Source organism: Heterodontus francisci, chromosome 7, assembly GCF_036365525.1.
Source record: "Heterodontus francisci isolate sHetFra1 chromosome 7, sHetFra1.hap1, whole genome shotgun sequence".
NCBI lineage: Eukaryota > Metazoa > Chordata > Chondrichthyes > Heterodontiformes > Heterodontidae > Heterodontus > Heterodontus francisci.
In genome coordinates, this window is record NC_090377.1 from 134,619,208 (window position 1) to 134,643,640 (window position 24,433).

The window sequence follows — 24,433 nt, forward strand, 5'->3', positions numbered from 1 at the left end:
CAATTTATTATAAAACAAGACGTATTCAGTGAAGATGCAAAGCATTGACACACTGAAATTTGAAAGTTCCCTTCTATCTTAACTCAACACACACACACACACACACACACACACACACACACACACACACACACACACACACACTGGTTAAAGGAAAAATAAAGAAATTTTTTCTGTAGCGATCTTTTTACAAGAAAGGAATGCTTTGTCCAAATACTTGTTAATTCTTGAAGGAAAAGGATAAGATGTGAAATGATATCAGATGTCCCTTTTCTGGCATCCCAAATATGCATATACCAGCTGTCCCTGGGATCTTTTTGGAGCAGTTCTCTTCAGGCGACGTTGAGGATTAGTCTGGAGAAATGCAGCATTAGGGGTTTCAGCTATCACACATTGGATTCTCAGGGTTTCTTGGAGAAGTGCGGAAAGGATGAACTGGTCTCTTTTTGCAGGCTGACCCCCCAACTGACTCAAAACAGTATTCAAAATGAAACCAACTCTTGACCACCATAAATCTTGACATGTCCTTTCTCTGTAAACAACTCCCCTAGTCATCCAGGCTCTTGTTGTTTATTTAGCTTAAGGGATGTGACATCCAGTAAGGGTTTGTTTTTTTTAAACAAAGTTCAATTCCCAAAGTCCTTCCACTGACTTTAAAAAAAAACAAAGCCCAGCATCTATGGAATCACTTCAGTCCTCCAAATGAATCCATCTCTACAATCTTCAGCCATGAGTCCTCAAAAATTATTAACAAATAGAAGTACTTTCATAATTGTTAATATAATTGAAGTGAGTGTAGCAGAGCAGTGACCACAGTGTATGTTTATAAAATGGGCACAAACTAGGCATATTATGTTTTTAAAGCCTTTTTCCATATAGTTCTATAAGATTTTTTATTTTTCTTTAAGAATGCAAAAGACAAAGACAACTGTCTTTCTCAGATAGTTGAACAGCAGAAAATTACAGAAAATACTATGCTGCAATTAAATCAATGGATAGAAGAAAAAGACGAAGCCATTAAAGAATTAAAGGAAAAACTGGACCTTAAAGATGCCGCGATATCACAGCTGCATCACTCGCTGTCACTCAGAGATCAAGAAATTGCTGAATTAAATGCTCATATTGAATCTGCAAATAAACAGAGGGAGCAGCAGGGCCTGGAACATATTGGACAACAAAAGGACAGTGCAGAAAACATGCGGCAACAATTTGGTCTAAAGGATACCCTGTGTTATGTTGACCAGCTAAAGGCTGATCTGGGGGCAATGAACAGTCAGGAATCTCCCTGGATAATGCAAGGGCTGGGCGAACAAACAAAGCAAGAAATTGATCTAAATGTTGAGCATGACTTTTCACAAAGTCAGATTCAAAACCATACTGGTGGTTGTGCGCAAGTGCAAATTTTAAATGCAATGATTATTGAACTCCAGAAGAAGCTGCAAGAATCCAGTCTTGAGAAAGAGAAGCTTCACCAAAAGTTAGAAAAGATGGTGGAGTCTCAACAGGAGAAAGCTGAAATTCAGGAGAAATATAGATGTTTGGTTCAGGATTTTGAAGAACAGCATAAGCTGTACAAATCTGAAAAAGAACATTTGAATCAGGAAATTCAGGAGCTCATTGCTTGTTTAACCCAAGAGAAGGAAGTCAGCAAGGAGCTGAGACTCCGGCATGAGCATGAGATCACAAACTACAGTATCAAATTAGAGATGATGGAGAGGGAGAAGGATGAGGTGTTGAGCCGACTGGCTGAATCGCAGGAAGTAGAGCTTGAACAACTTAAAACCAAAATGCTGTTCAGTCATGAAGCAGAATTGTCCAAACTGAAGGAAGACCTGGAAGTGCAACACAGTCTAAAAACTGAAACACTTAGAAAGGAATTGGAATGTCTGAAAAAAAACTTGCATAGAGAAGTACACCAAAATGATGTCAATGAGAACTTGGAAGCAATGGACCAAGAAAAGGTCATTTTGACTGAACAATGTGCAGAGCTAAAAAATCAGCTGCACCAAAGAGGGTTGGAGCTGGAAAAGTTGCACATGGAGGCTCAGCTGTCAGCCAACCAGACACAGGAAGCTGAACAGAAGTGGAAAGCTCTGACAGAGGAACTATTGAGCCTGCGTTTAGAATTGGAAAAGGAAAGTACAGAACGGTTACGTTGTGAAGAGCAAATGAAGGAGCTGGTTCATGACAGCAAAAGAAATGCCCTGGAGACTCGACCTGAACAGATAAGCACGGATTCTACTCTGGTTATTGTAAAGGAAAAAGTGAGAGAAGACACAGAAACTGATCTAGATATGTTAAAGGGGATGGTGAAAGATCTGAAGCAGGAGAAGCAATTGTTGCTGGCACAGCTACGGGAACAGGAACAGCTAGTCAAAGGGGTTCAAGAACAAAAGCTAGCTGCCGATTCAGTCACCAGTGAAGTTCAAGCCTTGTTTGGCCGTCAGCTTGCTGCATTGCAGAGCCAACGGGATCAGCTGCAGGATCAGCTTGATGCCCAAAAAGCTAAGAGTCAAACAATGTCTGAAGTCCTGGGGCAGAGAACCATGCAGGAAGAGTCCCTGCGCAAAGAGCTTGAAGAACTGAAGTCAGTGTTGAGAGAAAATGAAGGATGTGTGAACCAATTAACTGAAGAGAAAATCAGTCTTGAAAATAAAGTATTGTCAAATGCACAGGATCTTTCCCAGATTGAAGAAGTACTTAGTCAAATCAAAGCTGAAAATAATTGTTTGAAGAAAGACAATAGGGATTTGATACATAGGCTCCAAGATCTGGACTGCACACTGCAGTCTGAGATTCTAGCCCTGGGTAATGAGTTGAAAGGAAAGGTTACTGAACTGCAAAACTTAAAGGCAGCCATGGAAGAACAAGAGGCTCAACACCTTCAGGAACAATTTGCTCTGAAGCTGGAGGTCAGCAACCAAAGAAAGACTCAACAGGAACGAGAACAAAGTCAAAATGAAAAGATGCAAGCTATCCTGCAGCAACAGGAAGAGAGGTTAAGCTCTGCTGTTGAACAGGCTTGGGCAGAAGTGACTGGCCGATATGAGGAAGAATTGAACAAAGTGAAAGAGTTGTACCTATCTGACATGATGAATTTAAAAACGCAACATCAGAAGGAGGTATTTATGGTTAAGTCATTAAACTTGTTGAAATTGCTTAAGGCAGTTGATTTCAGATGCTGAAGTAGTAAAGTGACTTGGGTTGCATTAGAGTGTTAAAGTGAAAGTTTGGTGAGGAGGGAGCGAGGAGCTCCTTTCATTTCCTACCTGTCCTCAGAGTGAGGGGAGCTGAGAGTTTCCAAAGAGCACAGCTGACTGGTGAGTGAGTCCTGGTGGGTATTTTTCAAAGTGGATTGAATTGTAAGTCATTGTTTTAGCAAGACTTAGTTGTTTTTAAAAAAATTATAATCTTCTAAAGTTTTAAATTTAATGGGTTGAGTCATGGCAGGAGAGCTTGAAGCCGTGGTTTGCTCCTCTTGCTGCACGTGGGAATCCGGGAACATTTCCAGTCCCCGGGACCAGCATGTGTGCAGGAATTGTGTCCAGCTGCAGTTCCTGGAAGCTCGGGTTTCAGAGCTGGAACAGTGGCTGGAAACACTGTGGAGCATCTGCCGGTCTGAGAGCATTGTGGATAGCACGTATAGAGAGGTGGTCACACCGCAGCTGAAGGGACTTGAGGAAGGAAGGGAATGGGTGACCACCAGGCAGTCCAAGAGAATCAGGCAGGTAGTTCAGGAGTCCCCTGGGGTCCCGCTTGCAAATCGGTATTCCATTTTGGAGGCTGATGAGGCTGGTTCCTTCAGGGAGTGCAGACAGAGCCAAGCTTCTGGCACCGCCAGCACCCTGTCTGCACAGGAAGGGGGAAAGAGAGGAAGAGCAATAGTAATAGGGGATTCGATAGTCAGGGGAACAGATAGGCGCTACTGTGGCCGTCAACGTGACTCCAGGATGGTGTGTTGCCTCCCTGGTGCCAGGTCTAGGATGTCACTGAACGGCTGCAGGGCATCCTGAAGGGGGAGGGTGATAAGGCAGAGGTCATGGTACATGTTGGTACCAATGACATAGGTAGAAAGAGGGATGAGGTCTTGCATCAAGAATTCAGGGAGTTAGGCAGTAGACTAAAAAGCAGGACCTCTCTGGTTATAATCTCTGGATTACTCCCAGTGCCACATGCTAGCGAGTATAGAAATAGGAGAATAGCACAGAAGAATGCGTGGCTTAAGAGTTTGTGCAGGAGGGAGGGTTTTAGATTTCTGGACCACTGGGACAGTTTCTGGGGAAGGTGGGACCTGTACAAGTGGGACTGTCTACATCTGAACCAGAGGGGGACTAACGTCCTTGCTGGTGGGTTTGCTAGTGCTGTTGGGAGGAGTTTAAACTAATTTGGCAGGGGGAGGGGATGCAGACTCCGAGCAGAATAGGGGCACAGCTAAACACAGGAAAGCGAACAAGTCAGAGGGAATATAGCGGAAGTAAGTTTTAAGGGAGTAAGACTAGGATGGAAGGCCTCTACTTTAATGCCAGGAGTATTGCAGGCAAAACGGATGAGTGAAGGGCAATGATTGACATGTGGAATTGTGATATCGTAGCCATCACGGAGACATGGTTGAGGGAGGGGCAGGATTGGCACCTCAATATCCTGGGATATAGAATCTTCAGGCGAGACAGAGGAGGGGATAAAAGAGGAGGGGGCATTGCAATGTTATTTAAGGAGTCAGTTACTGCAGTAAGGAGAGATGATTTCTTGGAGGGGGCATCAAATGAAGCTTTATGGGTAGAGTTTAGGAATAAAAAAGGGACAGCCATATTGCTACGCGTTTATTATAGACCCCCAGATAGTCAGTGGGAAATTGAGGAGCAAATATGTGCGCAATTTGCAGTGTTGTGTAAAAATAATAGGGTAATTATATTAGGTGATTTCAACTTTCCCAACATTAATTGGAATAGTCATCGTGTTAAGGGCTTTGATGGAGTGGAGTTCTTAACATGTATACAGGAGAACGTTTTATCTCAATATGTAGAGGATCCATCAAGGGAGGGTGCAGTGCTGGACCTAATTCTGGGGAATGAAGCCAGGCAGGTGGTTGATGTGTTGGTGGGGGAGCACTTTGGTGATAGCGACTACAACATGGTACAATTTAAGCTTGTTATGGAGAAAGAAATAGACAAGTTGCAAAAAAAGGTTTTGGATTGGGGGAGAACGAATTTTAGTAAAATAAGGCAGGATCTGGCCAAGGTAGATTGAAAAGAGTTACTTGTCAAGAAATCTACAGAAGAGCAGTGGGGGGCATTCAAAAAGGAAATGGGGAGGGTACAGGCCCAACATGTTCCCTCTCGGGTAATAGGTAGGAGCAACAAGCCCAGAGAACCATGGATAACCAGAAACATTCAGGGTACGATGAGAAGGAAAAGAGAGGCTTTTAGCAAATACAAGGAGAGCAAATTAGTGGAAGCATTAGTGGAGTACAGAAGGTGTAGGATGGAGCTTAGGAAAGCAATTAGGAGAGCAAAGAGGGGATATGAGAAAGCTCTGGCTGGTAAAAGTAGGGAAAATCCCAAGATATTCTATAAGTATATCAATGGGAAGAGGATAACCAGGGAAAGAGTAGGACCCATTAGGGACCAAGGGGGAAATCTGCGGGTGGAGCCAGAGGACATTGGTAGGGTGTTGAACGAATACTTCACATCTGTCTTCACCCAAGAGAAAGAGGACATAGATATGGAACTTAGAGAGAGAGACTGTGAGGTTCTTGAGCAAATTGTCATAGGGAGTGACAAGGTATTGGAGGTTTTGGAAGGCTTAAAAGTGGACAAATCTCCAGGTCCGGATGATTTGTGTCCCAAGATGCTGTGGGAGGCGAGGGTGGAGATTGCAGGGGCTCTGACCCTAATTTTTATTTCCTCTCTGGCCACGGGGGAGGTGCCAGAGGACTGGAGAACAGCTAATATGGTCCCACTCTTTAAGAAAGCTTGTAGAGATAAGCCAAGGAATTACAGACCAGTGAGTCTCATGTCAGTGGTAGGGAAACTATTGGAGAAAATTCTGAAGGGGAGAGTTGATCACCATTTGGAGAGGCAAAATTTGATTAGGAATAGTTAGCATGGCTTTGTCAGAGGGAGGTCATGCCTCACAAATTTGATTGAATTTTTTGAGCATGTGACCAGGTGTGTAGCTGAGGGTAGTGCAGTTGATGTAGTTTACATGGATCTCAGCAAAGCCTTTGACAAGGTCCCACATGGGAGACTTATCAAGAAAGCAAATGCACATGGGATACAGGGTAACTTGATAAGGTGGATTCAAAATTGGCTTAGCTGTAGGAGACAGAGTGATGACAGACGGCTGTTTTAGTGACTGGAAGCCAGTGTCCAGTGGCGTACCACAGGGATCTGTGCTGGGTCCTCTATTGTTTGTCATTTATATAAATGACATAGATGACTATGTGGGGGGTCAGATCAGTAAGGTCGCGGATGACAAAGATTGGCCGAATGGTTAACAGTGAGGTGGAGTGTCTTAGGTTACAGGAAGATATAGACGGGATGGTCAAATGGGCAGAAAAGTGGCAGATGGAATTTAACGCTGAAAAGTGTGAGTTGATACACTTTGGAAGGAGTAATGTGACATGGAAGTATTCAATGAATGGCCTGACACTGGGAAGTTCCAAGGAACAAAGGGACCTTGGCGTGTTTGTCCATAGATCTCTGAAGGCAGAAGGGCATGTTAATAGGGTGGTGAAAAAGGCATATGGGACAGTTGCCTTTATCAATCGAGGCATGGATTGCAAAAGCAGGGAAGTCATGTTGGAGTTGTACAGAACTTTGGTAAGGCCACAGCTGGAGTACTGTGTGCAATTCTGGTCGCCACATTATAGGAAGGATGTGATTGCATTGGAGGAGGTGCAGAGGCGATTCACCAGGATGTTGCTTGGGATGGAACATTTAAGCTATGAAGAGAGGTTGGATAGGCTTGAGTTGTTTTCACTGGAGCAGAGAAGACTGAGGGGTGACCTGATCGAGGTGTACAAGATTATGAGGGGCATGGACAGGGTGGATAGGGAGCAGCTGTTCCCCTTAGTTGAAGGGTCAGTTACGAGGGGTCACAAGTTTAAGGTAAGGGGCGGGAGGTTTAAGGGGGACTTGAGGAAGAACTTTTTTACCCAGAGGGTGGTGACGGTCTGGAATGCCCTGCCTGGGAGGGTGGTAGATGCCGGTTGCCTCACATCCTTTAAAAAGTACCTGGATGAGCACTTGGCACGTCATAACATTCAAGGCTGTGGGCCAAGTGCTGGCAAATGGGATTAGGTAAACAAGTCAGGTGTTTTAATGCATCGGTGCAGACTCAATGGGCCGAAGGGCCTCTTCTGCACTGTATTATTCTGTGATTCTGTGAAGTGGTATGTCTTAACCTAGGGCTTTGGTACTGCTGTCTTAACTGATCTAAATCACCTTCATACCAGTGGGAGGGGTGCTGCTTAATACAAATATTGAAGCAATTTATTTGAACTGATTCAAATATCTGTCAATTTAAAAATTCATCTTCTGACCTTGGTAACTAGAGGGGCAGGACTTGCTGTAAAACGTGACCAGTATTTGATGGCTTAAAATGAAATTTTAACATCTCCATCACCAAACGGATCTTCCTCTCCCCTGTTAGCATTCCGAAGGGATCATTCCCTCCGCGACACCCTGGTCCACTCCTCCATTATGCATGACACCTCGTCCCCTTCCCATGCAATGGCAGGAGGTATAATACTTGCCCTTTTTACCTCCTCTCTCTCCTCAACATCCAAGGCCCTAAACACTGCTAGGTGAAGCAGCAATTTACGTGTACTTCAATTTAGTATACTGTATTCACTGCTCACAATGTGGTTGCCTCTACATTGGGGAGACCAAATGCAGTTTGGGTGACCACTTTGCGGAACACCTCCGCTCAGTCCGCAAGTATGACCCTGAGCTTTTGGATGCTTACCATTTCAATTCACCACTCTGCTATCAAGCCCGTGTTTCCGTCCTTGACCTGCTGCAGTGTTCCACCTCAACACAAGTTCGAGGAACAGCACCTCATCTTCCGATTAGGCACTCTACAGACTTGTGGATTCAACATTGAGTTCAACAATTTCAGAGCGTAACTGGCATTTTTTAATTACTTTATTTTATTCTTTATTAACCATGTGCCTGCTGTAAACATGTTTTTTTATGTTTGTGCTTTTGGATAGAGCTATTCATTATTCTGTCATTAACACTCTCTGGACTAATGGTTTGTCTTTCACACCACCATTAGTATTTCCTTTGCCTTTGTCCCATGACATCTTTGTCGTTTAATCTCTCCTGCCGTCTGCCCTGTCACATACCTTCCCTTTTGTTCCCTTCTCTTTCCCCAGCCCCCCACCCCCTCCTAACTTCACTTGCTAAAAACCTATTGCATTTCTAACCTTTGCCAGTTCTGATGAAGGGTCACAGACCTGAAACGTTAACTCTGCTTCTCTCTCCACAGATGCTGCCAGACCTGCTGATATTTGCAGCACTTTCTGTTTTTATTTCTGATTTCCAGTATCCGCAGTGTATTGCTTTAATTTGGATTCTTTCTCATTAGTTTGATCTTTATATCTAACCAGGAAGGAGTACTGTGTGAATTACACGAAGGGTCACAGCTCTTCACGCCGAGCTCTGCTAGCTCAATCTGCAAAACATACAATGCACTTAACTATGCACCCATGCAACAGGAAAATGTTGCTGGATGTTGGGCTATAGTAATCCTAATAATTTTTATCTTTTGTTGCTGGAAGTTTCTTCAGTGTGGTCCTGATTTTGCTTCAATTTTAAGTTTGTTTCTTGAAAGCCAGAGGGTACTGCATCTATCACCATTACTTGTTTCTCTCAGGACTGTTGGGCTTTTGTAAGAATTCGGAGTCTGAGGTTAGTTTTGATCATTTCTAGCTCCCACCACCAAATCTGGAAATTCGATTTCGGGTTCATGAAGCTAACTCCCAGGAGCACTTTACTTCTCAGACGCTCCAATTTCTGAGCTAGTACCATATGACATGTATGAGTGCCATACCGATTAGCAACTAGCATCATGTTCATGCTGCTGGTTTTCTTTAGGTACAGGCCGTCAGCTACTGCAGATGTGCTGAAAAACCACTAGGTTTACTGAGGCATCACCCATTCAGCATCTCATTCTGGTCCAGGGTGCTCTGTTGCACTCTAGTGTCACCAAACTCATAGCATAGTGGTAATGTTGCTGGACTGGTAATCTAGAGGCTGATTTAGTCATACCTTTCAGCAAATGCCTCAGACTCTTCCATCACCCTTTCTAGATACGTCCTGTCCCACTCACAGGACTGACCTACCAGAGCTGGTGGTGCATTGGTATATGGTCAGGAGGGAGTGGCCCTAGAGACCTCAACATTGATTTGGACCCCATGAAATCTCATGATATCGGGTCAAATATGGGCAAGGAAACATCTACCACCCTCCCTTAGCTGTAGAATCTGTGCTCTAGCATATTGAACACCACTTGGGAGAAGTACTGAGGGTCACAAGGGCACAGAATGTACTCTTGGTGGGGGACTTCAATGTCCATCGCCAACAGTGGGTTGTCCGAGCTGGCTGAATCCTAAAGGACATAGCTGCCAGACTGGGCCTGCAGCCGATGGTATTCGTAGTCATTAACCCAATTAGAGCCATTTATTAGATTAATAAACTTCCACCTTTATGAAAGCAAATACTGCAGCCGATGGTGAGAGAAGCAACACCTTGACCTCACCAGTCTCCCTGTCACAGATGCATATATCCATGACAGTATTAAACGAAGTGACCATTGTACATTCCTTGCGGAGACAAAGTTCTGTCTTCATGCTGCGGACACATCTACTATCATGCTAAATGGGGCAAGTTCAGAATAGATAGAGTGCCTCAGAACTGGACATCCATGAGGCGCCTTGGCCATTAACAGCAATAGAATTATATTCTGCAACAACGTGCAACCTAATGGCCTCGCATCACCATCAGCCAGAGGACCAACCCTGGTTCAATGAGGAATGTCGAAGTAGAGTAGCACCGGGCATACCTTAAAATGGCATGCTCAACACAGGACTAGAGCCATAAAGTCACTTATGGCATAGAATGACGCCATTTGGCTTATCGAGGCCATGCCGGCTCTACAAGTAGCAATCGAGTCAGTCCCACTCCCCTGCTCAATCCCCATTGCCCTACGAGTTTATTTCCTTCAACTGCTCATCCAGTTTCCTTTTGAAATCATTGATTGTCTTCACTTCCATCACTCATGGGCAGCAAGTTCCAGGTCATTACCACTCACTGTGTAAAAATATTCTTCCTCACTGTTATAACCAGGTGAGAAAGAAGTCTAGCATCCCCCCTGCTCTTTCCCCCCGCTGTCTCACCTGCACTCTTTCCTGCGTTACATGAAGACATCATCTGCACATGCGCCAATCAGTCCTGGCAATGCTGAACGCCGTGCACGTGCAGAGAACAGGAGCCCGTTTGCGCATGTGCGTGGCATGGTGCAGTCTGATGACGTCAACGGCCGCCTGCGTTGTCCAGAATCACTTTGTTCATTAAAAGGGATCAAAGAGAAGAGTAGGTACAGGAAAACACACATGCATCTCTCTCATTCATTCAGGAATCCTAATAATTGTTACAGCCTGTCTTTTCTTGGTAGCTGCTTTAAACTGCCCTTTTGGGCATCCCAATAAACCTGTTTTTGGGGAAGTTTTTTCAGTTTGCACATTTCCAGGACTGCCTAGGTTGTCTTTGTTCCTGTTGAGGTCAGCAGGGAGAGGGTTAGATTTAGTTAGCCCTAGGTTGGAGTTCTGCTCATGGGCGTCAGCAGTGGGTGGAACCACTCTGAACTCTTTCAGTGCTTTGATGAGTCATCTAACGGCTATTCACCTTAAGAGGATGGTTGGTTCCCTTTTTCTCCTGACTGTGGGAGAAGACTTTTTGCTAATCTTCCCTTTGTCCTCTGGGACACTCCTGCTTGCAGGTATTTGCCCATATTCTACTGCACTCCCCATGTGGCACTTCGACTAGGTGGGGTATCACCCTCAAGGTTTCTCTGCCCTCTTGACTTCCTTTATTTCTGCAGGTTTCTGTAAATGCTGTTCGCATCTCTGGTGGGGTGCTTCTAGGTCTGCATTTACATAGGAGGATGTTGGATCTAACTTTTCAAATTTTTCGGGGTTGGCTGACCGGACAGTAGGGGTTTTCATCCGGGATTCCTCTCGAACTTCTGTTAACCTACCCTCTTGGTCCCTTTTTCCCCTTTCCTTTCTAACCTTTTGTTAGCCTTGTGCCTGCCTGTCCCCTTTTGTTCTCAGCAGGGGTCCCTTACAGTTCACCAGCCCTCTGCTGGAGGGTCCTCCAAACACGGATACAGGATTTACGGGTGCAGATTTCACTGTAGGTTGGGGTTTCTCCTCAACCTGGCACATGTGGCAGCTCCTGCAGTACTCCACCACATCGTTGTGGAGTTTTGGCCAGTCAAACTGCTGCCTTACGCGGGCTACTGTAACCTCATGCGCCATTCTTAACATTTCTCTCCGGTACCTCTGCAGCACCACTAACTGGTGAACCACTGACTACTCCTTGGCCTCAGGTCTGTGAGGGGAACTCCCATTTCCTCATCAGTACCTCATTCTTTAGATAGTAGCAGTCAAGGAATCCCTCTGCTTCAATTTCAAACTGGGCAGCCTGTGCTCACACTCTCAATACTGGGTCAGTTTGCTGAGCCTCATTAGGGAAGATTCATTTTATTCATTCCCTGGGTCTTCTAACTTTCCAAAGAAAGTCTCAGACAGACAGACCTCATGGTCATCTGCCTGCAGTGCCAATTCAGTCTCCTCTGGGGGGAGCTGGTTTGATCATGGCCCCATTCACTACACATTCAGGGAAACTGTCTGCCTCTGTCTCTCTGACCTCCTGCTGGGGAAGCTACCACCCTTGCCCCTGCCAGATCATTACCTAGGAGCAGGTCATGCCTGTCAACAGGCAAACTAGGGACACTCCCTACAGTTACCGATCCCGAAACTAGGTCGCACTCCAAGTAAAGGCACAGGCATACACTGCCCTCCAATACCATTCACCACCATTCTGGTGTGTACAGCACTCTCTGGGGGAAAGGTCAGTCCTTTTCCCAATAAAAGGGATTTAATGGCCCCTGTGTCCCTGAGAATTACTGTGGGCCTGCTTGCCCCACTCGAGGGGTATGGGCTTACTCTCCCTTCAGACACAAAACCCTGATAATCCTCAGGAATCCTATTAAATTTTCATGCACTGGCAGCAGTAGGCTTCCTGGGTCTGACTCTTACTGCAGTTAAAGCCACAGCTTGTTCTGCTGTGCTTTCCATCAGGGTCCCTTCTCCTTCACTGACAGAGTGTGTCCTGATTAACCCTACAGGTTTTCCCTTTAGTTTCCAGCAGTCAGCTCTGCTTTAATACAATGGAAGCACACAGGTCTCTGGGTCTCACTCCTACTTACAGCACTATCCCCTTTGGCTGGAGGAGGGCCCCCTGTGTCTCTTGCTTTTCTTTCCCTCCCATAACTGCTTGTGCTTCTATCACCTTCCCACCCTTTGTCCATTTTGGATTTGTGGGAGTGACTCGGAAAGGTTTTCCCCTGGGGAACTGATTTATAAATGAGAACAAACTTATCAGCCAGCACTACGGCTTGCTGGGCTCTATATGAACCTGTTTCTCTACATGTGTCTTTATGGAGAGTGGGAGAGAGTTTTTAAATTCCTCTCGCAAAATTAGCGTTGAGATTTTCATAGCTGAGCTGCACTTTAAGAGCCCTCAGCCACTGGTCAAAAGCCAGCCGCTTATTTCTCTCAAACTCCAGGTACGTTTAATCAACTTGCTTCTTGGGGTTCTAAACTTTTGGCAATAGGCTTCTGGTACTAACTCATACGCCCGAGGATAGCATTTTTTGTCAGTTCATAATTTGATGAACTCTCGTCTGGCAACATGGAATAAACGTCATGGGCTTTTCCGGTTAGCTTGCTTTGTAGCAGGAGAGTCCAAGCCACTTTAAATGCCTTGCCAGCTTTTCAAAAGACACAAAAAAAAGGCTTCCACGTCTCCCTCATTGAATTTTAGGATCAGTTGGGAACGTTTTAACAATTCTGTGCCCAGCCCTGAATTACACTCCTCCATATTGGCCATGCTTTCACTGGGATTACTCCGTTGGCTCCTAGTTAATTCAAGTCGCCTCAGCTCTCTCTCTTCACATTCTTTCTGGAAGGCTCTTTCTTTCTCGCTCCTGTCTTTCTTTCTCTCACTCCTGTCTTTCTTTCTCTCGCTCCTGTCTTTCTTTCTCTCGCTCCTGTCTTTCTTTCTCTCGCTCCTGTCTTTCTTTCTCTCGCTCCTGTCTTTCTTTCTCTCGCTCCTGTCTTTCTTTCTCTCGCTCCTGTCTTTCTTTCTCTCGCTCCTGTCTTTCTTTCTCTCGCTCCTGTCTTTCTTTCTCTCGCTCCTGTCTTTCTTTCTCTCGCTCCTGTCTTTCTTTCTCTCGCTCCTGTCTTTCTTTCTCTCGCTCCTGTCTTTCTTTCTCTCGCTCCTGTCTTTCTTTCTCTCGCTCCTCTCTTGCTTTCTCTCGCTCCTCTCTTGCTTTCTCTCTCTTTCCTCTCTTGCTTTCTCTCTCTTTCCTCTCTTGCTTTCTCTCTCTTTCCTCTCTTGCTTTCTCTCTCTTTCCTCTCTTGCTTTCTCTCTCTCCTCTCTTTTTCTTCACGTTCCTTCTGGAATGTTCTTCTCTTCTGTCTCTCTCTTCTGTCTCTCCTCTTCTCTTCTCTTCTGTCTCTTCTCTTCTCTTTTGTCTCTTTCTCTTCTCTTTTGTCTCTTTCTCTTCTCTTCTGTCTCTTTCTCTTTCTTCTAATTCAAGTTTCCTCTGTTCCAATTGTAGCTTTGCTAGCAATACCCTGTCGGGGTCTATTTCTAACCCTGTTTCTGCTTCTTCAGATTCAAGGGAAAAATAGTAGGAGTTCAGACTTTCTAGCCTTGGCACGGATAGTAATTCCACACTGCTCAGCCATTTTCCTCAACTCCTTCATAGACAGTGCTTTTAACTTATCCCAAGTTACTTCCTCCTGGCTTGGGGAGCGTCTGGCTTCAGAATGTTAGTATTCTCGCACACACAACCTCAAGAAAACCTGTGTTGAAATCTTATCTTTTTTGATTGGGATCAATTTGACTTCCCACTTCCAATTTCTCGTTTGTCTGTGGGTTAAATCCAGAACGCTAGCCCCCAAATTTCAGTTACGACCAGGTAAGAAAGGGGTCTAGGGGTTCCCTCTCAGCCTTTGCCTGGTTTAACCGTAACCAGGTTTAATTTTAAAAACACTGTGTTTTTAGCTCCCCACTCAGTGAATCCTTGTTCACTGTTTTCCAATTGTAAGGCAAAGAAATCAATCAGACGATTTTCTTAGATTTAAACAAGAAAGGTGGAAGTTTATTAATCTTAAACTCTAATTTGGTTAATGACTATGAGTGTGTGATGCGACCACGCTAGCATGCATATGCGATAAACACATGCAGGTAGAGACAGAAAAAGTAGAAAGAATAAAGGGGAAAGGTTTGAAACAATAGCTGGGTTTCTCTTTACTGTCATTTGAGTTTGATGTAGCGTCTTTGGTTGTCGGTGAGTCTTGCTGTTTCGTTGGGGCCCAGTGCACGCTTTAAAACTCATTTTGATGTAGGAGTCTTTTCTTTCTTGAGGTTCAAGTGACTTCAGTGAATCTGGAGATTAGTGATAGAGAGAGAGCCAAACAGGAGAGAGGCTCTTGTTCCAAGTTCAGTTGCAATCTGCAGTCTGACTCGAGCTGTTCTGTGAATAGTTGAAAACCAGACCTGGGCCAGCAGATTAGTCATATGACTCACTTTTTTTTAACAAACTCCTGCATTTGTGGATTCCAAAGCTCTCAGTGGGGGTGTGTGGTGCTGTGTCTTACACTGACAAGATGTGGATCACCGTTGCCCAGACCAATCTCTGTTAATTAAATCAGTGAGCAGTTCCCATTGTCTTTTCAAACACTGTCTGTATGTATGCAGATGCTTTCCAGCCACTATTGATCTCTTAAAACAAGTCATCTCTTCACTTCAGCAACAGTTTAAAATTAATGTTCATGTGACTAAATTAATATGCCTCATTCTTGACAGGTGGGGGCCTTCATGAAACTCACATTCCCCCTTGCCCAAAACCGTCAATCTCTGTCCCATAGTCCTTTTACCATCAGTTAATGGGAACAGTTTTACCCTATCTTACTTATCTAAGCCTGTCATCATCTTGTACACCTCTATCAAATCTCCCCTCAATCTCCTTTGCTCCAGGATGTTAAACAGAGTAAGCAGCATACTACAGACAGGGCTGAATGATCCCATCACCAACAGATCAGATCAAAGCTCTGTAGTCCTGTTGCATCCAGTCATGAATGGTGGTGGACAATTAAACTACTAACTGGAAGAGGAGACGGCTGCATGAACATCCGCACCCTTAATAATGGCGGAGCCCAGTACGTGAATGTAAAAAGACAGGGCTGAAGTGTTTGGAACCATCTTCAGCCAAAAGTGCTGAGTGCATGATCCATCTCAGCCTCCTCCTGAGATCCCCAGCATCACAGATGCCAGTCTTTAGCCAATTCGATTCACTCCACGTGATTTCAAAAAACGACTGAGTGCAATGGATACGGCTCTGACAATATCCTGGCTGTCGTGCTTAAGACTTGTGCTCCAGAACTAGCTGTGCCTCAGCCAAGCTGTTCCAGTACAACTACAGCTCTGGCGTTTACCTGACAAAGTGGGAAAGTTGCCTAGGTTGTCCACAGAAAGCAGGACAAATCCAACCCGACCAGTTACCGCCCCATTGGTCTACTCTGGTAGATCAGCAAAGTGATGGAAGATGTTGTCTATGGTACTATCAAGCAGCAATTACTCCCTGCTAATTTGCTTACCAATGCTCAATTTAGGTTTCACCAGGACAACTCCATTCCAGACCTCGTTACAGCCTTGGTCCAATCATGGACAAAAGAGCTGAATTTCAGAGGTGAGGTAAAAGGGACTGCTGTTGACATCAAGGCAGCATTTGACTGACTGCGGCATTAAGGAGCCCTAGCAAAATTCACACCACACAAGTGTCAGGCAGTGACCATCTCCAGCAAGAGAGAGAGTCCAATCAACTGCACTTGACATTCAACAGTATTACCATGGCTGAATCCCCCATGATCAATATCCTGGAGGGTCACAAGATACTGTGGCTACAAGAACGGGTCAGGCTGGTTATTCTGTGCTGAGTGACTCACCGCCTGGCTCTCAAAACCTTTTCACCATCAACATGGCATAAGTCAGGAATGTGATGGAATACTCTCCAGCTATCTGGATAAGTGCAGATCCAACAACACTCAAGAAGCAGCACAGTGACGCAGTGGTTAGCACTGCAGCCTCACAGCTCCAGCGACCCGGGTTCAATTCTGGGTACTGCCTGTGTGGAGTTTGCAAGTTCTCCCTGTGTCTGCGTGGGTTTCCTCCGGGTGCTCCGGTTTCCTCCCACAGCCAAAAGACTTGCAGGTTGATAGGTAAATTGGCCATTATAAGATTTCCCCGAGTATAGGTAGGTGGTAGGGGAATATAGGGACAGGTGAGGATGTGGTAGGAATATGGGATTAGTGTAGGATTAGTATAAATGGGTGGTTAATGGTCAGCACAGACTCGGTGGGCCGAAGGGCCTGATTCAGTGCTGTATCTCTAAATCTAAAATCTAAGCTTAACCATCCAGGACAAAGAACGTAACCTGCTTGATTGTCACCCTATCCATCAGCTTAAACATTTACTTTCACCACCACCACCAGCACAGTGTGTACCATCTATAAGATATACTGCAGGAACTTACCAAGACTTATTTGACAGCAGCTACCCAACCTGTGATCTCTATCATCCAGAAGGACAAGGGCAGCAGATGTATGGGTACACCACCATCTGCAAATTCCCCTCCAAGTCAACTAGGCTTAGAATGCAGAATGTCAAGAAGACAAGGTTAAGGGCACTCTACCCAAATGCATGCAGCATTCGTAACAAGGTAGATGATTTAAAGCAAAAACAAGAAATGCTGGAATCACTCAGCAGGTCTGGCAGCATCTGTGGAAAGAGAAGCAGAGTTAACGTTTCGGGTCAGTGACCCTTCTTCGGAACTGACAAATATTAGAAAAGTCACAGATTATAATCAAGTGAGGTGGGGGTTGGGCAAGAGATAACAAAGGAGAAGGTGCAGATTGGACCAGGCCACATAGCTGACCAAAAGGTCACGGAGCAAAGGCAAACAATATGTTAATGGTGTGTTGAAAGAGAAAGCATTAGTACAGATTAGGTGTGAATATACTGAATATTGAACAGCAGCAAGTGCAAACCTGAAGAAAAACAACCTGAAAAAACAGTGGGTAAGCAAACTGAACAAACTAAGATGAAATGAAATAAATGCAAAAAAAGATTGTAAAAAATGTAAAAAGGAATGTAAAAAAAAAAGGAAGAAAAAATAACTAAAAATGACTAAAAATGAAAGTAAAGTGGGGGGCTGTCATGCTCTGAAATTATTGAACTCAATGCTCAGTCCGGCAGGCTGTAGTGTGCCTAATCGGTAGATGAGATGCTGTTCCTCGAGCTTGCGTTGATATTCACTGGAACACTGCAGCAATCCCAGGACAGAGATGTGAGCATGAGAGCAGGGGGGAGTGTTGAAATGGCAAGCAACCGGAAGCTCAGGGTCCTGCTTGCGGACTGAGCTGAGATGTTCCGCAAAGCGGTCACCCAGTTTGTGCTTGGTCTCCCCAGTGTAGAGGAGACCACATTGTGAGCAGCGAATACAGTATACTACATTGAAAGAAGTACAAGTAAATCGCTGCTTCACCTGAAAGGAGTGTTTGGGGCCTGGGATAGTGAGGAGAGAGGAGGTAAATGGGCAGGTATTACACCTCCTGCGATTGCAAGGGAAGGTGCCCTGGGACGGGGACGAGGTGGTGGGGGTAATGGAGGAGTGGACCAGGGTGTCGCGGAGGGAACGCGGAGATGACTTAAAGGCCCAACTAAAGGTAAATGGGTATGATTTAATTGCCAGAACGTAAACGTGGCTATGGGGAGACCCAGACTGGGAACTGAATATTCAAGGATATTTGACATTTAGGATGGATAGGCAAAAAGGAAAAGGCAGTGGTGTTGTGCTGATAATAAGGGATGGGATCAGCAAATTAGTAAGGGAGGATCTCAGATCGGAAGAACAAAATGTGGAATCTGTTTGGATGGAGCTAAGTAACAGCAAGGGGCAGCAAATATTGGTAGGAGTTGTTTATAGGCCATCAAACAGTAATGATCGTGTCGGGCATGGTATTAATCAGGAGATCAGAGAACCGTGTAGCATGGGTAATACAGTAAACATGGAATGATTTCAATCTGCATACAGACTGCGTAAACCTAATGAGCACTAATCTGTGGAGGTCGAGTTTCTGGAGTGTTTTAGGGATGGTTTTCTAGAGCAGTATGTTGAGGAACTGACTAGAGAACAGGTTATTTTAGATCTAGTATTATGAAATGAGAAAGAGCTAATCAATAATCTTATTGTAAAAGTATCTTTAGGGATGAGTGACCATAATATGACAGAACTTTACATTATGTTGGAAAGTGAGGTAGTTCAATCTGAAGCCAGGGTGTGAAATTTGACCAAAGGAAATTATGAAAGTATGAGGGGCAAAGTGGCTGAGGTGGATTGGGAAAATACATTAAAAGGTATGACCATACATAGGCAATGGATAGTCTTTGAAGAAATATTACATAGTTTACAGCAACTATACATTCCTTCAAGGCACAAACCCCCAAAAGTAAAGGCAGTCAACCGTGGATAACAAAGGAAGTTAAGGATTGTATAAGATTAAAAAGAAAAGGCTTATAGAGTTGCCAGAAATAGTCGTAAATCAGAGGATTTTAGAATACAGCAAAAGAGGACGAAGAAACTGATAAAGAAAGGAAGAATAGAACATGAATGTAAGCTAGCAAAAAACATAAAACATAAAGACTGTAAAAGCTGCTATAGGTTACCTAGAAAGGAAATGTTTGGCTAAGACAAGTGTGAGTCCATTACAGGCAGAGTCAGGAGAATTTATAATGGGGAATAGAGAAATGGCAGAGAAGCTAAATGATTACTTTGTGTCTGTCTTCACTGAGGAAGATACAAGAAATCTCCCAGTATGAGAGATCCAAGGGATTAGGGAGAATGAGGAATTGAAGGAAATTAGTATTAGTAAGGAGGTTGTATTGGAAAAATTAATGGGGCTGAAGGTTGATAAGTCCCCAGGACCTGATATTCTACATCCCAGTGTTGAAAGAGATAGCTCTGGAGATAGTGGATGCATTGGTGATTGTCTTCCAAAATTCTATAGATTCTGGAACGGTTCCTGCAGATTGGAAGATGGCAAATGTCACCCCAGTATTTAAGAAGGGTGGGAGAGAGAAAACCGGGAATTTCAGATGTGTTAGCCTTACATCAGTCATTGGAAAAATGCTAGAATCTATTCTAAAGGATGTGATAAATGGACACTTGGATAATAATGATCTGATTGGGCATAGTCAGCATGGATTTATGAATGGAAAATCATGTTTGACGAACCTGTTGGAGTTTTTTGAGGATGTTACTAAGAGAATTGATAAAGGGGAGTCGGTGGACGTGGTATACTTGGGTTTTCAGAAGGCTTTTGATAAAGTCCCCCACAGGATTGGTTAGCAAAATTAAAGCACACGGGATAGGAGGTAATATACTGGCATGGATTAAGGATTGGTTAACAGGCAGAAAGTTGAGAGTAGGAATAAACTGGTCATTCTCGCATTGGCAGGCTGTGACTAGTGGGGTACCGCAGAGATCTGTGCTTGGGGCCCCAACTACTTATAATATATATCAATGATTTGGATGTGGGGATCAAATGTAGTATTTCCGAGTTTGCGGATGTGCGTGTGAGGAAGATGCAAAGCGGCTTCAAGGGAATTTGGACAGTCTTAGTGAGTAGGCAAGAATGTGGCTGATGGCATATAATGTGGAAAAGTGTGAGGTTATCCACTTTGGTAGGAGGAATAGATGTGCAGAGTATTTCTTAATTGGTAAGAGATTAGAAAGTGTAGATGTACAAAGGGACCTGGTTGTCCTTGTCAATAAGTCACTGAAAGCCAACATGCAGGTGCAGCAAACAATTAAGAAGGCTAATGGTATGTTAGCCTTTATCGCAAGATGATTTGAGTACAGGAGTAGTGAAGTCTTGCTTCAATTGTATAGAACCTTGGTTAGACCACACATGGAGTACTGTGTGCCGTTTTGGTCCCCTTACCTTAGGAAGGATATTACTGCCATAGATGGAGTGCAACAAAGGTTCACCAGACATGTTCCCGGGATGGCGGGACTGTCCTATGAAGAGAGATTGGGGAAACTGGGTCTGTATTCTCTAGAGTTTGGAAGAATGAGCAGTGATCTCATTGAAACCTACAAAATACTTAAAGGGATAGACAGGGTAGATGCAGCTAAGATGTTTCCCCTGGTTGGGGAAATCAGGGCGCACAATTTCAAAATAAGGGGGAAGCCACTTAGGACAGAAATGAGAAATTCCTTTACTCAGAGGGTTGTGAACCTTTGGAATTCTCTACCCCAGAGGGCTGTTTAAAGCAGAGATTGACAGATTTCTAAATACCAATGACATAAGGGGATATGAGGATAGTGTGTGAAAAAGGCATTGAAGTGGATGATCAGCCATGATCATATTGAATGGCGGGGCAATTTCAATGGGCAGAATAGCCAACTCCTGCTCCTATGTGAGTCACATATCATTCTGCCTTGGAAATATACCAACATTTCTTCATTGTCACTGGGGAAAAATCCTAGAACCCCATCCCCTCCTGAAAGGCCTGCTTGAAACACTGGTTGCTGAATTTTTCCTGGGATGCTAGAAAAACCTGCTGGATAAATCCTCGATGCTGCCTGACTGAATTGCTCCAGAGAAAGATCCCAGTGACAAACCATCTGTGAATTTGGGACGCCAAACCAAAAAAAAGGACAACTGACATCTTTCCATATCTTTTTTTTCTTCAAGAATTAGCAAGTATTTGGCCAAAGTATTCTTTTTTGTCTTTTTTTTTGTAACAGAGCTCTTTTTTAAAAAAAAAATCTCTATTTTTCCGGTTAACCTGTGTGTGTGTGTGTGTGTGGAGCTAGGGTAAAAGGGAACTTTCATATTTCAGTCTGTGTGTTAATGCTTTGCTTCGTTACTGGTTGTCTTGTTTTATAATAAACTGATAATTTTGTTGTTTCTTAAAGAAACCCGGTTGGTGTATTTTATTCTGGGATAAAGAGTGGAGTCTATGATTGACTGTATTGGTAACTGGGTAAACATTTAAATTTATGTTGTGACCTGTGGAGAATTGGAACTAGAAAAGACAGTGCACTCCTCCCACCTCGTTCGTAGCACAGTGAAAATCCCCAATTCTGACCTAATGATGGAAGGAAGGTCATTGATGAAGCAGCTGAAGGTAGTTGGCTTAGGACGCTACCCAGAGGAGCTCCTGCAATGATGAGGAGTTAAGATAATTGGCCTCCAACAACCACAATCATCCTCCATTGTACTAGGTATGGCTCCAGTGAGTTTCTCTTCGATTGTCATGGGCATCCAGGAGCCCTAGGAGAATTGAAGCCAAGTGCGATCAAATGCTGCCTTGTGTCAAAAGCTGTCACTCCAGCCTTGCCTCTGGAATTCTTTTTCAGGACAAGTAGCTTTTTCCCTTGTACCATTTCTCACCATCTGCCGCAGTCCCAGTCTGCCAGATATATCCTGCAAGATGCAACCAGTTCAGTCAGTCTGCCACCGAGCCACTCTTGCAGATAGACATTGAAGTCCCCCACCCACAGTATATTCTGTGCCCTTGCTACCCTTTGTGCTTCTTCTAAGTGTGTTCAACATGGAGTACCAATTGAACAGCTGAGGGAGAGTGATAGGTAGTAATGAGCAGGAAGTTTCCTTGCACATATTTGACCTGATGCTGTGAGACTTTATGAGGTCAAAAGTCAATGTTGAGTGCTCCAAGGGCCACTCCTTCCCAACTATACCACTGTCCGCCAGCTCTGTGGGCCAGTCCTTACCCAAGGGTGGTGATGGAGTCTGGATTGTTGGCTGGAAGCTATAACTGTCAGGCTGTTACTTGACTCATCTGTGGGACAGCTATCCTAGTTTTGGCACAAGTCCCAGATGTGGGTGAGGAGGAATTTGCAGGGTTGTCTGAGCCTGGTGTGACTTTGTCGTGTCCGGTGCCTAGGAGGATGCCAGTTGGTCTGTCCAGTTTTGTAATGAGACTCTTGCATAGCGGTTTGATACAACTGGCTTGTTAGGCCATTTCAGAGGCAGTTAAGAGTCAACCACATTACTGTTGGTCTTGAGTGACAAGTAGGCCAGACTAGGTAAGGATGACAGATTTCTTCTCCTAAAGAACATTGGTGAACCAGATGGGTGTTTACAACAGTGCAGTAGTTTTGTAGTCACCATTACTAATAGCTTCTCATTCCAGATTTATTTATTTAACATTTAATTATTGCTGACAATAGAGACATGTTGACGAAGCTTTTCGTCTTGTACTCATCAGGACAATCGCAAGAATAACCAATGTAAAGGAAAACAAGAACTTATACTGCATGAGAAGAGAGTGCTGATTGGTTGGCAACTGAACTCTGATTGGTAGAGGCGTTGCCATGGAGAATGCAACAGTGACTGACAGTTAACTAGCAAGCTTTGTTTGAAATTTAAACCAGGCAGCTTGACTCTGGTCAAGGCATTGCCCTGAGGAATGAACTAACGAATGGCTATCGCTTATTTTGTTCAGCTGAAACAGGCGCAATGATTGTACATATTCTTTCTGTCTGCAAAGAACAGGGCCCTGTGTATGTAGCTTCCTCTTTTCTCATCCAGTATAAGCTGTTGTATTCCCTTACACTGGTTATTCTTGAGATTGTCCTGATGAGTGCAAGACAAAAAACTTTGACAACATGTCTTCATTTTCAGCAGTACTCAAGTTCTGTACTACTAAACGACTATTAACATTTAATTGGAAAACTTGTTCAAGTTTTTTGAGGATGTAACTAGTAAGATGGATAAGGGGAACCAGTGGATATAGCTTATTTGGATTTTCAAAAAGCATTCAATAAGATGCCACACAAGAGGTTATTAGCCATGAGATTGGCATTTATATATCAGCATGCATTGAGGGTTGATTAATGGACAGGAAAAAAAGCAGGAATAAACGGGACATTTTCGGGTTAGTAGGTTGTAACTAGTAAGGCACCACAAGGACTCCGTTATTTACAAACTACATTAATGACTTAGATGAGGGGACTTGGTGTAATATATGCAGGTTTGCTGATGATACAAAGTTAGGTGGGAAAGTAAGCAGCAAGGTGGACTCAGAGACTGCAGAGAGTGGGCAAAAACATGGCAGATGGATACGATGTGGCCAAGTCATTTACTTTGGTAGGAAAAACTAAAAAAAATATTTTTTTTTTGAATGGTGAGAGACTGAGAAATATTTATATTCAGAGGAACCCAGATGGCATTGTACACAAATTAGAAAGTTAACATGCAAGTACAGCAAGCAATTAGGAAGGTAAATGGTATGTTAGCTTTTCTTATGAAGGGATTGGAGTATCAGAGTAAAGAAGTCTTACTACAGTTTTACAGGTGTTACGACCGACTGCTCAAGACAAAGCCCCAAATAAAAATATATGATTTTGATTGTGGTGGGAGAAATGCACTGTTGATTCAGTCCCGTGCCACCACAGGGCGGCACAGTGGCGCAGTGGTTAGCACCGCAGCCTCACAGCTCCAGCGACCCGGGTTCAATTCTGGGTACTGCCTGTGTGGAGTTTGCAAGTTCTCCCTGTGTCTGCGTGGGTTTTCTCCTGGTGCTCCGGTTTCCTCCCACAAGCCAAAAGACTTGCAGGTTGGTAGGTAAATTGGCCATTATAAATTGTCCCTAGTATAGGTAGGTGGTAGGGAAATATAGGGACTGGTGGGGATGTGGTAGGAATATGGGATTAGTGTAGGATTAGTATAAATGGGTGGTTGATGGTTGGCACAGACTCGGTGGGCTGAAGGGCCTGTTTCAGTGCTGTATCTCTAAACTAAACTAAAGATCGCCTAACATATCATATTTAAACTTTCCAAATTAAAGAAAGACCCAACCAAATTGTAACATCTATTAACGGGCGGCGCAGTGGTTAGCACCGCAGCCTCACAGCTCCAGCGACCCAGGTTCAATTCTGGGTACTGCCTGTGTGGAGTTTGCAAGTTCTCCCTGTGTCTGCGTGGGTTTTCTCCGGGTGCTCCGGTTTCCTCCCACATGCCAAAGACTTGCAGGTTGATAGG

The 24,433-nt window shown here is 44.2% G+C and overlaps 1 protein-coding gene across 6 annotated transcripts in view; it reads left to right on the top strand.

The window, feature by feature from the left end:
* The window catches only part of pcnt (pericentrin), a 402,447-nt gene that overhangs the window by 85,607 nt on the left and 292,407 nt on the right, over positions 1–24,433 (top strand). For 5 of the 6 annotated variants that reach the window (XM_068036205.1, XM_068036207.1, XM_068036208.1 and 2 more), the window contains one exon: positions 909–3,122. The exons of the other annotated variant lie outside the window; for it this stretch is intronic. In XM_068036205.1, coding sequence (XP_067892306.1) covers positions 909–3,122 — 2,214 coding nt within the window. The remainder of the gene's footprint in view (positions 1–908; positions 3,123–24,433) is intronic. 6 annotated transcript variants of the gene reach the window in all.